This window comes from Monodon monoceros, unplaced genomic scaffold (assembly GCF_005190385.1).
Source record: "Monodon monoceros isolate NGI ecotype Baffin Bay Population unplaced genomic scaffold, NGI_Narwhal_1 Contig2381_ctg1, whole genome shotgun sequence".
Taxonomy (NCBI): Eukaryota; Metazoa; Chordata; class Mammalia; order Artiodactyla; family Monodontidae; genus Monodon; species Monodon monoceros.
In genome coordinates, this window is record NW_021698282.1 from 4,200 (window position 1) to 15,932 (window position 11,733).

Here is an 11,733-nt window from a genome sequence, read left to right on the forward strand (position 1 = left end):
CTTAAGGTCACATACAGGGCTTTGGTGGTCAGGAGCTCTGTTTCCATTAGGGCCAAAAGCCAGCTAGGAGTTGCCATTTGAAGGGGGTGTATCTGGCAGCTATCTTCAGTATTCACCATTCCAAAACCCAAGGGGCCTATGTACCCAAGTAGCAGTCTCTTGTTGCCATAGGCTCCAATCCTCACAAGTAAATCGCCAAGATGTGGAGCTCCAGAGGGCTGGCAAGCACCATTGGTCCCAGTGACGGGGTCCATGCCAATGCATCTTGCACAGCCTCTAGAGTCTGCTGCTGTTGGGGATCCCATCCAAGGATGTCTGTCTTGTGAGTAACCACGACATAAGGGACCAGAAGAATACCCAGATGTGATACATGTTGCCTCTGATAGCCAAGAAGGCCTACCAGTTATGGAGGCTCTTTCTTGTTGGTGGGGGCTGCCAAGGACAGCAGTTTTCGGCTGACTTTATCAGGAATACTCCTCTGATTACTGGCCCAGGTGGCTCCCAGAAACTGCACTTTAGAGCAGGTCCCTGCATCTCATCAGTGTTGTCGGCCCTTTCTGCATGTCATAAGATCTACAACCTTATGTACAGACTGGTCAAGTTGTTTCTTGGTCAGGCCAGCAATGAGGACGTCAACACAGTGGATGAAAAGTAGTTCTGGGGATAACTGGGCTTGCTGCAGATCTAGGCCTACCACTGGCGGTGTACTGCAGGGGAATTGAGGTATTGCTATGGACTAAATTGTGTCCCTGCTAAATTAACATGTTGAAGCCCTAACCTCCAATTTTGACTGCATCTGAAGTCCTAAAACGAGAAATGAAGACAGATTGCAAAAGTGAGCTTATTCTTCAAGACAAAGGAAGAATAACCCTGAAGGTGATTCAGAGATGATCAGGGTTTACCACCTCGGTTTCAAACAGACCAGACAGCTTCCACAGAAGCCATGGGGGCAGAACCACCCAGAGCCTTGGGATAGACTCCCCTGGAGCTCTGACTCCATCTGAGCTCTGGATGCTCCCCAGAGCATCCAGAAGGTGGGACCATCACCCCAGTGGTCCTGGAGGGCAGAGGACCGACCAAAAAGTTATTCTTGAGCCTTAAGATCTCATGTAACTTGCTTTGCTAAGTTTTGGACTTGCTCAGGCCCTAGCACACTTTCTTCCTTCTGATTTCTCCTTTTTGGAATTGGAATGTGTGAGATTACAATGATCTCTGCCCCCAGTTCCTGGCACAGAGCCCCTGAAACCCTTGTAATTTTCTAAGTCATAAGAGCTCTAGGAGCATCTTTTGTTCTAATATTCGGTCTTTGACCCTGGTTCTTGACACAGGAGTCCTGAAACCTTTGTAATTTCCTAAGTGATAGGAGCATCTTTTATTCTAATAAAGCAACTCTGGGTGAGCTCCTGGATTAGAGCTGGTCACCAGAAAGACCACGCCATGATTCAGAGCTCGGAATTTTCAGCCCCCTTCCCCCAGTCCCGTTCTCCTGATAAGAGAGAAGGGCTGGGAATGGACTTAATGATTGACCATGCCTACACGACGAAGCCTCCATAATAATCCCAATAGAACCAGGTTCAGAGAGCTCCCCAGTGGGTGACACATCCTGACTCCACAGGGACAGAAGCTCTTGCGCTCAAGACCTTCCCAGACCTTCCCCTATGTATCTCTTCATCTGGCTATTCATATGTATCCTTTATCATATTCCTTTATAATAAACCGGTAAATGTAAGGAAACTGTTTTCCTGAGTTTTGTGAGCCACTCTAGCAAACTAAACCCAAAGAGGGGGCTGTTGGAACCTCTCATCTATAGCTGGTTGGTCAGTAACACAGGTGATAACTTGGGCTTGGAACTAGTATCTAAAGTTGGTGGGGGTGGGGTGGGGGGATAAGGTGTGTGTGAGTCTTATGAGACTAAGCCCTTAAGCTGTGCGATCTATTTCCACATTGTGTCAGAATTGAGTTAAATAGTAGGACACCCCGCTGGTGTTGCAGAGAATTAGTGTGGGGGAAGCCACCCACACATCTGGTGACCTCAAGTGTAAGAACTGAAACGTTCTGAGTAGTGAAGGTGACACAGGAGGGAAGAACTGCAGGTTTTTTCAACATACAATGTTGATCCTGTAACTGTCCCAGCACTGTATTTTGTTTTTTTGTGTTTTTTTTTTGCGGTACGCGGGCCTCTCACTGTTGTGGCCTCTCCCGTTGTGGAGCACAGGCTCTGGACGCGCAGGCCCAGCGGCCATGGCCCACGGGTCCAGCCGCTCCGCAGCATGTGGGATCCTCCCGGACTGGGGCACGAACCCCGCGTCCCTTGCATTGGCAGGCGGACTCCCAAACACTGCGCCACCAGGAAAGTCCCCAGTACTGTATTTGAGAAGCACATAACCTGTCTGGTTTCACAGGTTCACAGCCGGAGAGGAACTCTGCCTCAGGATGAATCGTAGCTCAAATCTCACCCATATCTGATTTAGATGAGAATTTGTGGACTTCAGCCTTTCCACTAGGAGTGCTGACTTAAGACTTTGGGGCTGTTGGGATGGAATTAACTTATTTTGCAAATGAGAAGGACATGAATTTGGGGAAGCCGGACTCAGAATTTATGGACTAAATGTTTGTTTCCTTGAAATTCATATATTGAAGCCCTAATCCCCAGGGTGATGGTAGGTAGAGTTGGGCCTTTGGGAAGTAACTGGGGTTAGATTAGTTTATGTGGGTAGGGCATTCATGATGAAAGTAATGTCCTTATTAGAAGAGGAAGAGACAGAGAGCTGCTCTCTTTCTTTACAATGTGAGGCTATAGCAAGAAGGTGATGGCAGCCAAGACTCAAAGGATCCTTACCAGAACCTGACCATGTTGGCAACTTGATCTTGGACTTCCCAGCCTCCAGAACTGTAAGGAATAAATGTCTGTTGTTTAAGCCACCCACTCTATGGTATTTTGTTATAGCAACCCAAACTAAGACAGCTGCTAAAGATATGTCCCTCCCAATCCCCTTCCTCCCAAAAAGGGATCAGGCCCAGTTATTTTTATGCTTCAAAGAATAATCCCCTCATTATGCAAACTCTTCCAGGTAATAAGAGAATAAAATAAAACTTCCAAATTCATTTTGCAAAGCAAATAGGATCTACTTCTGTACTTAAAAGTTAAAATAAAATCACCACAAAAAAATGGATTTTATTCCAGGAACACAAGGAAATTTCATTTGGAAACTTGTCAGCAAAATCGATTCTGAAAAGAATGATAAAACGATAACATTACACCAATAGATTTTTAAAAGTCTGACAGAACTTAGCATCCATTCCTAATAAAAACTTAAGTATAATAATTTGCTATAGGGTATACTACATGCCAAGTATTGTTTCAAGTGCGTTACACTTACGAACTGATTTTATCCTCAAGGCCCTATGAGGTAGCTCCATTTTACATATGGAAGACAAAAGGAAGCAAAGCAACTTGCCCAGGATCACACACCTAAAGAAAGTGGTGGAGGCAGGATTTGAACCTAGGCTTCCAGGCACAAAATCTGTGCTCTTTATCACTATAACATATTGCTTCTTCTAAAAATAGGAATAGAAGAAAACTTCCCAAACAGAGTAGAATATTTATCACAAACAATGAGGGTGAACGCCATATAAAACTGTGAAATCCTAAAAAACCTTTCTCCTGAAAGTTAGGAACAAGACACTGAACGCCTGTTATTCACTATTCAACATTTTAAAAATGTTTGTGCTCATGCACGACGTAAGTGGCATACAGATTAGAATTAAGAGAACACCAATCGTTACTTATTGTATACCTAGAAAAGCTAGGAAATGAAACTGAAAAACTCTTCAAAGCAAAACTAATCTAGCAAGGTAATTGGATCCAAGTAAAAATTTTTTTAAATCATTAATTATTAAAACACTAGCAATAACCAGTAGAAATTGAGGTGTGGCTTTTAAACGTAGCCTCTTTTCCTCCAACCAAGAGCCTGAGTGCTTTTCTAGCAAGTAAGGATATTCACTGCTACTTAGCACCTAACCTGGACGGGTGGTGGTCAGCTAACAGGGTTATGAACAGTGCTGGACCCCTCCCTCCAGAGACTTAGTGTGGTACAGTATGAGCAGAACCAGAAGATAAAAAATTACAATACTCGACAGAGGGTTCTCTACTAAAGACGTAACCAGTCATGTTGAAATCAGAGTAGAGGGCTGGACCCGTGTGTTCATATGGGGTTAGGCTCTCCCCTGGAATCTGGGAGCTTCCAAAGTAAAATATTTTAAAAAAGAAAGTCCTATCGGTTTAAAAAAAATGAAAATAAACACCAAAAATATAGCTATAACAGAAATTGAAAATATTCACAAATGGCAAATTTCCAGTTCTGTCCTCGGTTCAGTAATTTTTTAGGCTCCTAATAAACACTCTAACATTTTCTGAGACGCCTCACCCAGAATCATATCTAATTCTTTTTTTTTTTTTTTTGCGGTACATGGGCCTCTCACTGTTGTGGCCTCTCCCGTTGCGGAGCACAGGCTCCGGACGCGCAGGCTCAGCGGCCAGGCTCACGGGCCCAGCCGCTCTACGGCATGTGGGATCTTCCTGGACCGGGGCACAAATCCGTGTCCCCTGCATTGGCAGGCGGACTCTCAACCACTGCACCACCGGGGAAGCCCCTAATTCTTACTTTCTTGAGACTCAACTCTCTTCCCCTTCTTCTCCACTGTCTCGGAGACATAAATCACAGCTCACAAAAATCTCTCTCCTCTAGGTTATGTGCCTGACATTGCCCCTCTAACCTCCTCCTCCTCTGCCACACTGCTGATCCTGTCATATTGCTAAGAGGAAGAGGGTAGCTACCAGGGGCAAAGATCCCCTAGCATTGAGGCCCTACTACAAGGATGGAAAGAAAAACTTGTGTCTGATACATGACTGTAGAAGAGGAAATCCCCTGAAGAGATTTTCTTATGCCTTTGAGGTATGAAAGTTGGCCCAGAAGATAATCACAATAATTAAGCGTACACCTCTCACCTAAAAATCAGATGACAGTTGCAGGCATCTAGAACTAGTTGGTAAGGAAATCAGAATGGTGTGACTCTATTATCTTGTCACAAACTTCATTACTGTTCATTCCAATCATCCAAGAATGCTAGGAACTGAAATTGCCATGGAAGTTGAGTCTTCTTTGCAGTAAACTTTGATGCTGTTCTTGTACTTAGACAGCAGGGTGGAGAAAGCTAGTACAGAACCGGAGTCTGTGTTCATGGCAAAGTACATTATCACTGGAACATGACAGCTGCCTCCAATACCTAGATACATACATATACACACACACCTGCACACACTCAAACACAAATCCATTAACTCTCTGAGGCTGAGGTAACAGTAGTAAGACTCTAAAGGACACAAGGAGAAGATATGAATGAGGCCTTTGTATTTGATATCCTATGATACCCATCTTTAGAAATTTTAGGTCTGGTGGTGAAAGGGGAGTTCATGCCCACTTTAAGCATGGTTCAGTTGGAGAGGCGAGTTTTTAAAAGCTATTTAACAACTAGAATATGCAAAGTATTATCTATATGCTAAAAGAAATAGATACTATACCCAACTTGAAAGCCTACATGAAGTTAGTATAAAAGGACACAAAGGGGCATTAGGTTGAGAATTGACAAGGCAATTATATAACAACTGCAAATTAGCCTCTTACAGCACAGGTTAATTCAAAACACTGAGGTCAATCAACAGGTTAGGAGGAAAAAAGGAGCATTTTAAGAAGAAAGTCCTTCAGAGATGACCTAGATCTTAAAGGTTCAAGGGACACAGATTGGTCAACAGGAAGAAAATCTTTTCTAGGTAGAGAACACAAGTGATGAGAGTCTAGATTAAAGTAGTTTTAAAAGGGCCACATTCAAGAGGTAGAAAGTATGACTCAGAGTCTTGGAGAATGACTTTATATAAATGATAAAATGGAGGAGGTGGAATAGAATAAGGAAATATCTCTTTCCTTAAGAATATAATTGTGGGACAAATAATTAAGAAACAAGATAGATTTTAATTTTTTTAAAAAGTGAAAGAAGGGAATTCACTGGTGGTCCACTGGTTAGGACTCCTTGCTTTCACTGCTGAGGGTGTGGGTTTGATCCCTGGTCGGGAAAGCTCCCCCGCAAGCCGCATGGCGTGGCCAAAAAAAAAAGGTGAATAAAAGGAAACCTACAAGCACATGAAATGTGTAGTCCTTAGTAGGGAAGGATGGTACTGTTACTCCCACTCTCCCACCTTCCTGACCACCAGAGAGCATTTAGGGAATGATCCACTTTGATTAGTGGTTCCAAGAGGAGACCAGGGTGAGCATACTTCTTCTATAGAAACCTCAACTCAGAGTTCCTTGCTGTCTTAGAGAATCACATCTTAAAAAACAGACCGAGCCAGACCTGACTGCTTTTCTCCAGTGTGAGTTCGCTGGTGGTGATTGAAAGTAGAACGTTGACTGAAGGCTTTCCCACATTCAATACATTCATAGGGTTTCTCTCCAGTATGAACTCTTTGGTGCACAGTGAGTTGTGAGCTGTCACGAAAAGCTTTCTCACAATCTTTGCATTTATATGGTTTCTCCCCAGTATGGGTTCTCTGATGTACCATAAGGCTAGAATTATGACTGAAGACCTTCCCACATTCATTACACTCATAAGGTTTCTCACCAGTGTGAATTCTCTGATGAATAATGAGGTATGAGTTTTGATTGAAGGATTTTCCACACTCATTGCATTTATAGGGCTTTTCACCCGTGTGAAGTCTCTGATGTCGAATGAGACATTTACTCAGACTGAATGCCTTACCACACTCATTACATTCAAAGGGTTTTTCTCCAGTATGAATTCGCTCATGGTCAGCAAGTTGAGAGATCTGATTAAAGGCTTTCCTACACTCACTGCATTTGAATGGTTTTTCCCCAGTGTGGAGGCTCTGATGTCGAATAAGACATTTACTTCGACTGAAGGCCTTGCCACATTCATTACACTCATAAGGCTTCTCCCCAGTGTGGATTCTCTGATGGTCAATAAGATTTCTGTTGGAACAGAAAGCTTTCCCACACTCATTACACTTGTAAGGTTTCTCTCCACTGTGAAGTACCTGATGGTGGACAAGGCTTTTACTCCGAATGAAGGCCTCCCCACACTCATTGCATTCATAGGGTTTCTCCCCAGTATGGGTTCTCTGGTGGTCAATGAGTTGAGAACTCTGAGTGAAAGCTTTTGCACATTCATTACATTTATATGATTTCTCCCCATTATGGAGTCTCTGTTGTTGAATGAGATGGGAGCTATGGCAATAGGTCTTTCCACAATCACTGCATTCATAGGGCTTTTCCCCTGTGTGGATTCTGAGATGGACTATGAGCTGAGAGGTCTGCCTGAAGGTCTTGCCACACTCATTGCACTCATAGGGTTTCTCTCCAGTGTGGATTCTCTGATGCCCAATGAGGTGAGAACTCCGATTAAAAGCTTTGCCACATTCATCACAGTGATAGAATTTCTGTCCCTTCAGAATTTCCTGATGTTCTGCAGGACTTGAGGACAGATCTGGATGTTCCTCAAGTTCCTTATATACATCACATTCATCTTTTGTGCATTCATTTTTATCCTCCTGTGTTATTTCCAAGAAATCACTCTTCAGTCTGCTCCCCTGTTCGCCTGAGGGTTGAACTTCTAGCTTCTCTAAAGCCTCTTCACAGGCATCTCCAGCTTCTGGTCCTCCAGGAATCACTCCATAGAGTACTCCTGAGGTCCTATCAGATGACTCTGTTTCTTCAGAAATTTCCTGCTGTGGAGGCAACTCTGAACTCTCCATCCTGTTCTCACCTGCTGCCAAAAGAAAGAAGAAAACAACTGTTACTCACTCTTACCCTACTGAGGAAATGAACTATCAGGAGCCTATGTACCTAAAAGAAAATTCGTATTATGGGTAAGGAATGAGGAGACACATTGAGAACAGGAGAGAAAATGAGAAAACAGCTCAAATTTCTCTTCATGGACAGAAAAACAATGAGGGGAAGCTGGTCAGTGGAGGAAGGCAGAAGAAGAGCTATCAGGACAGAGGGATGCTGAGCCAGCACAGCCAGGTGAACAGGCCAGTTGAAAGGCAAGAGACCAGACTGTAAAGCATGGTGTGATCTTCCAGAAGTCACTTAGATGCGACATCTCCTTAGTAAAATGATGAACTCTAAGGTCCTTTCCAACCATGACATTGTATGGCTCCACACTTCTCAGCAAAGATGTTGGGGAGAGAAAGTGGTGGCAAATACCTCAAATCAAATATGAGAAACAATGTGGGCAAACCTGAGAGTAGAAGGGAAATTTATATTATGAGGATATGATTAGGGAAAAGTGCATATAAAGGAGTGATTCTGGTGTAACAGGACAGTGACAAGATTTGGAGAATCCATGGGTAGAGAAATACTGGGGAAAAGTATTGAAGGGGAAAGCAAAGCTATAAAATTGGGCACCCCCTAGTCCCTGGAGCACTGACTGGTAAGTACAATACTGCACTCCTATAAAAACTAGGAATGGGGCTTCCCTGGTGGCGCAGTGGTTAAGAATCCACCTGACAATGCAGGGGACACGGGTTCGAGCCCTGGTCCGGGAAGATCCCACATGCCATGGAGCAGCTAAGCCCGTGCACCACAACTACTGAAGCCCACGTGCCACAACTACTGAAGCCTGTGCACCTAGATCCCGTGCTCTGTAACAAGAGAAGTCATCACAATGAGAAGCCCGTGCACCACAACAAAGAGTAGCCCCCACAAGCCGCAACTAGAGAAAGCCCGCTCGCAGCAACTAAGACCCAACACCGACTAAAATAAATAAATAAATAAGTAAATAAATAAAACTAATGGGGACTTTCCTGGCAGTCCAGTGCTTAAGACTTCGCCTTCCAATGCAGGGGGTGCGTGCTTGATCCCTGGTTGGGGAGCTAAGATCCCACATGCCTCCAGGACAAAAAACCAAATCATAAAACAGAAGCAATACTGTAATAAATTCAATAAAGACTTCAAAAATAGTCCACATCAAAAAAAAAAACCCCAAAAAACTAAGAATGGCATCAATAACTTGAAATATAAATCAAACATGTTTTTGGTATCTTGATAATCAGGAATCATAAGGAAAGTGAGCAGTTGAATATTTGCTTTTAAATTCTAGGATTTTTCAGTACAAAAACTGGGAGAATGCAGAGCAATTATGGTTATAGCTTAACCTAAAAATGTTGGTTCCTTTCAATGACATCTACATCAGGGCTATAAACCTTCATGCTAATTTAGTGTGTGCAAGTTGTAGATGTCTGAATCTCTCACTTCTAAGCCCACCCTCTCCAGAGTAGGCTACTGTCCTAGACCGGTCAAGCCCAGAACCTGCCCTGACAACAGCTCCTTCCATGAAGCAGCCCTGCCCCAGTCTTTCTGAAGGAGAAGCTGAGGCAACCATGCTTTGTGTCAAACAACCCAGCTCATCCCATGATGGACAACAGGTGACTGGAACAGGGCCAAGCACTAGACCCAAGTGTGGCTTATATGTAGATTAATCATCCACCTCTGTGCAGCAAGGACCAAAGTTCTGCTCAAACAAAGATGTTATTTAATGGCTGAACCACCCTTGGAGCTCCTCTCTACATAAATTCTGAACTGAAGGTAGGACAAGATGAAGGAAATTACAAGTAGAAGCCCAAGCTGAAATGATGCATGGAGAGAAGGCAAGCCATCGGGAGCCAAAGCAAGCAGAACGTGTGAGGAAACAGAAAGTATGACTAAAAAGGAGCTCTGACAAAAGATTCAGAGTGAAGAGAATGGGTATCAGAGGGAGGAGAAAACAGATACACAGAGCACAGCTGTCTTACGACACTGGTGTAAAAATCCTTTCACTTTTGCTGCTGTGGCTCCCAGGCTCCCAAGTCCCTACAAGGCTTTGTTTCCCGAAGTCTGGTCTAGCTGGTCAGTTTGTTCTAGGTTTCCATTCCTTTAGCCTTATTGTAAGTAACTTAGCTCATTGCTTACAACTGAGTGGCTTTCTATTCCTTCCAACAACAAACTCTAACTAAACCAGCCCAGTTCAATTAATAAGAAAGTAAAAAGAATGTTAATAACTGTTAAAGTGGATGATGATGTAGAGGGGTTCATTATACTATTCTCTCCACTTTGTCTCTTTATATTTTCATAATAAAAAGTTAAAAAAAGAAAAAGAATATAGCAAAGAATATGTAAAGAAGGCTGACTCTAAGTTACTGGGTAACAGAGTCATTACCCAATGAAGCCAGGCTGCAGCAATTTTCTGGCACGATGTTCCGGTACAGGGCTGCTTTCTGGCTGAGTGCTGTACCTTTCCACTTCTTCTGAGTATAGTCCACAGACAGGAACTCGAACTCTGCAGCCTCCTGGAATGACAAGCTTCTACTGCTCAGGGACATTCCCAGCCTGGAAAGCAGTCATTAGGGGCACCAAGAGGACAGGGTCGGGGAATCTGGTGGTAAAATGGGCGGGGGGTGGGGGGGAGGGAATCTGGGAAAGACAGATTAAAAGGGGGAATTCCCTGGTGGTCCAGTGGTTAAGACTCAGTGCTTTCACTGTCATGGGCCCGGGTTCAATCCCTGGTTGGGGAACTATTATAAGATCCCACAAGCCGTGGGGTGCAGCCAAAAAAAAAAAAAGGACAAATCTAGGACAGGACCAGCTCCAGGGGAAGCCACAGGAGCAGACTCAGAATGGGCCAGAGGCCCGGAGATGAGCTCTAGCTATTCCTGGGCCACAGACTTGGAACTCAGGAAGCTCACCTGGGGCCTGACCATCCGGAGCACAGTTGCCGCTGCTTGGTCTCCTACGTTCCCCACTTGGGGAAGGGCAGGCACTGGGGAAGCATGCTGAGCTGAGGGAGGAAAGAAAGCTCTGAGTGGGACCAGCCCTGCTCTTGGCTCCAATGAGATCTGTATCCCAGCAAGTGGATTCAGGAGAACCCACACACACGGACCCTCATCCCTGTTCCATAAAGGCATTATCCTTTGTGAGCTGTGAACTTTTCCTGGAGGCAAGAAGGTCCCTGTTCAAACCGAACTGGCGGTTCCTTCCAGCCCTCTCTCTCCCACTCTCGGAAGGAAGCTACACTTCTGACCACCTTCTCTCCCATGGCTTCCCCAGCAGCAGCCTGCCTGGCCTCCCCCTCACCTCTCTGCCCCTCATTCCCTGGCTTCTCTTTCTTCACCTGCCCTCTCATCACGGACACTGTAGGCGTTCAGGTCTCAGAGGTTCTCCTTTCCGTCTCTCAGAAGTCTCATTTTCTAATGCTGCTCTCACAGTTCCTTGTTCTCTCCTCCACATCTAACACAAGCTCTGATTGCCTACTGAACATTTCACCTGGTGTTCCACAGTAGCATAAACTCAGTGTCAAAAACGCACCTTCTTACTATCTTCATTTCCTATCTTCCCACGTTTTGTTAATGATTCCAGACATTAGTCAAAACCTTTAATTTACACTCTTTTATTTAAACCCACATCTAACAGATATTCCCCAAATTGATATTCAGATTCAACACAATCCCTTTCAAAAACCCAGTTGGTTCCTTTGCAGAAATTGACAAGCTGATAATAAAATTCACTGAAAATTCAAGAGTTCCAGTACAAGGCAAAAGAAACTTGAAGAATAAAAATAAGCTGAGGGAATTCCCTGGCGGTCCAGTGGTTAGGACTTGGCACTTTCACTGCCATGGCCTGGGTT

The 11,733-nt window shown here is 44.2% G+C and overlaps 1 protein-coding gene across 4 annotated transcripts; it reads right to left on the reverse strand.

Moving 5' to 3' along the window:
• Positions 1-3,162: 3,162 nt before the first annotated feature.
• LOC114896012 (zinc finger protein with KRAB and SCAN domains 7-like) lies at positions 3,163-11,352 on the reverse strand. 4 transcript variants are annotated; one of them, XM_029223998.1, is made up of 3 exons: positions 10,796-11,352; positions 10,270-10,396; positions 3,163-7,839 (listed from the first exon to the last, which is right to left on the reverse strand). In XM_029223998.1, exons 1-3 carry the CDS (start codon positions 11,012-11,014, stop codon positions 6,386-6,388), a joined length of 1,800 nt encoding a protein of 599 aa, XP_029079831.1. In that variant the 5' UTR covers positions 11,015-11,352; the 3' UTR covers positions 3,163-6,385. The 4 variants fall into 4 exon arrangements, with proteins under 4 accessions (XP_029079831.1, XP_029079755.1, XP_029079670.1 ...); XM_029223922.1 differs by having other exon boundaries at positions 3,163-7,836; positions 10,270-10,399; XM_029223837.1 differs by having other exon boundaries at positions 10,270-10,399.
• Between the last annotated feature and the right edge of the window lie 381 nt (positions 11,353-11,733).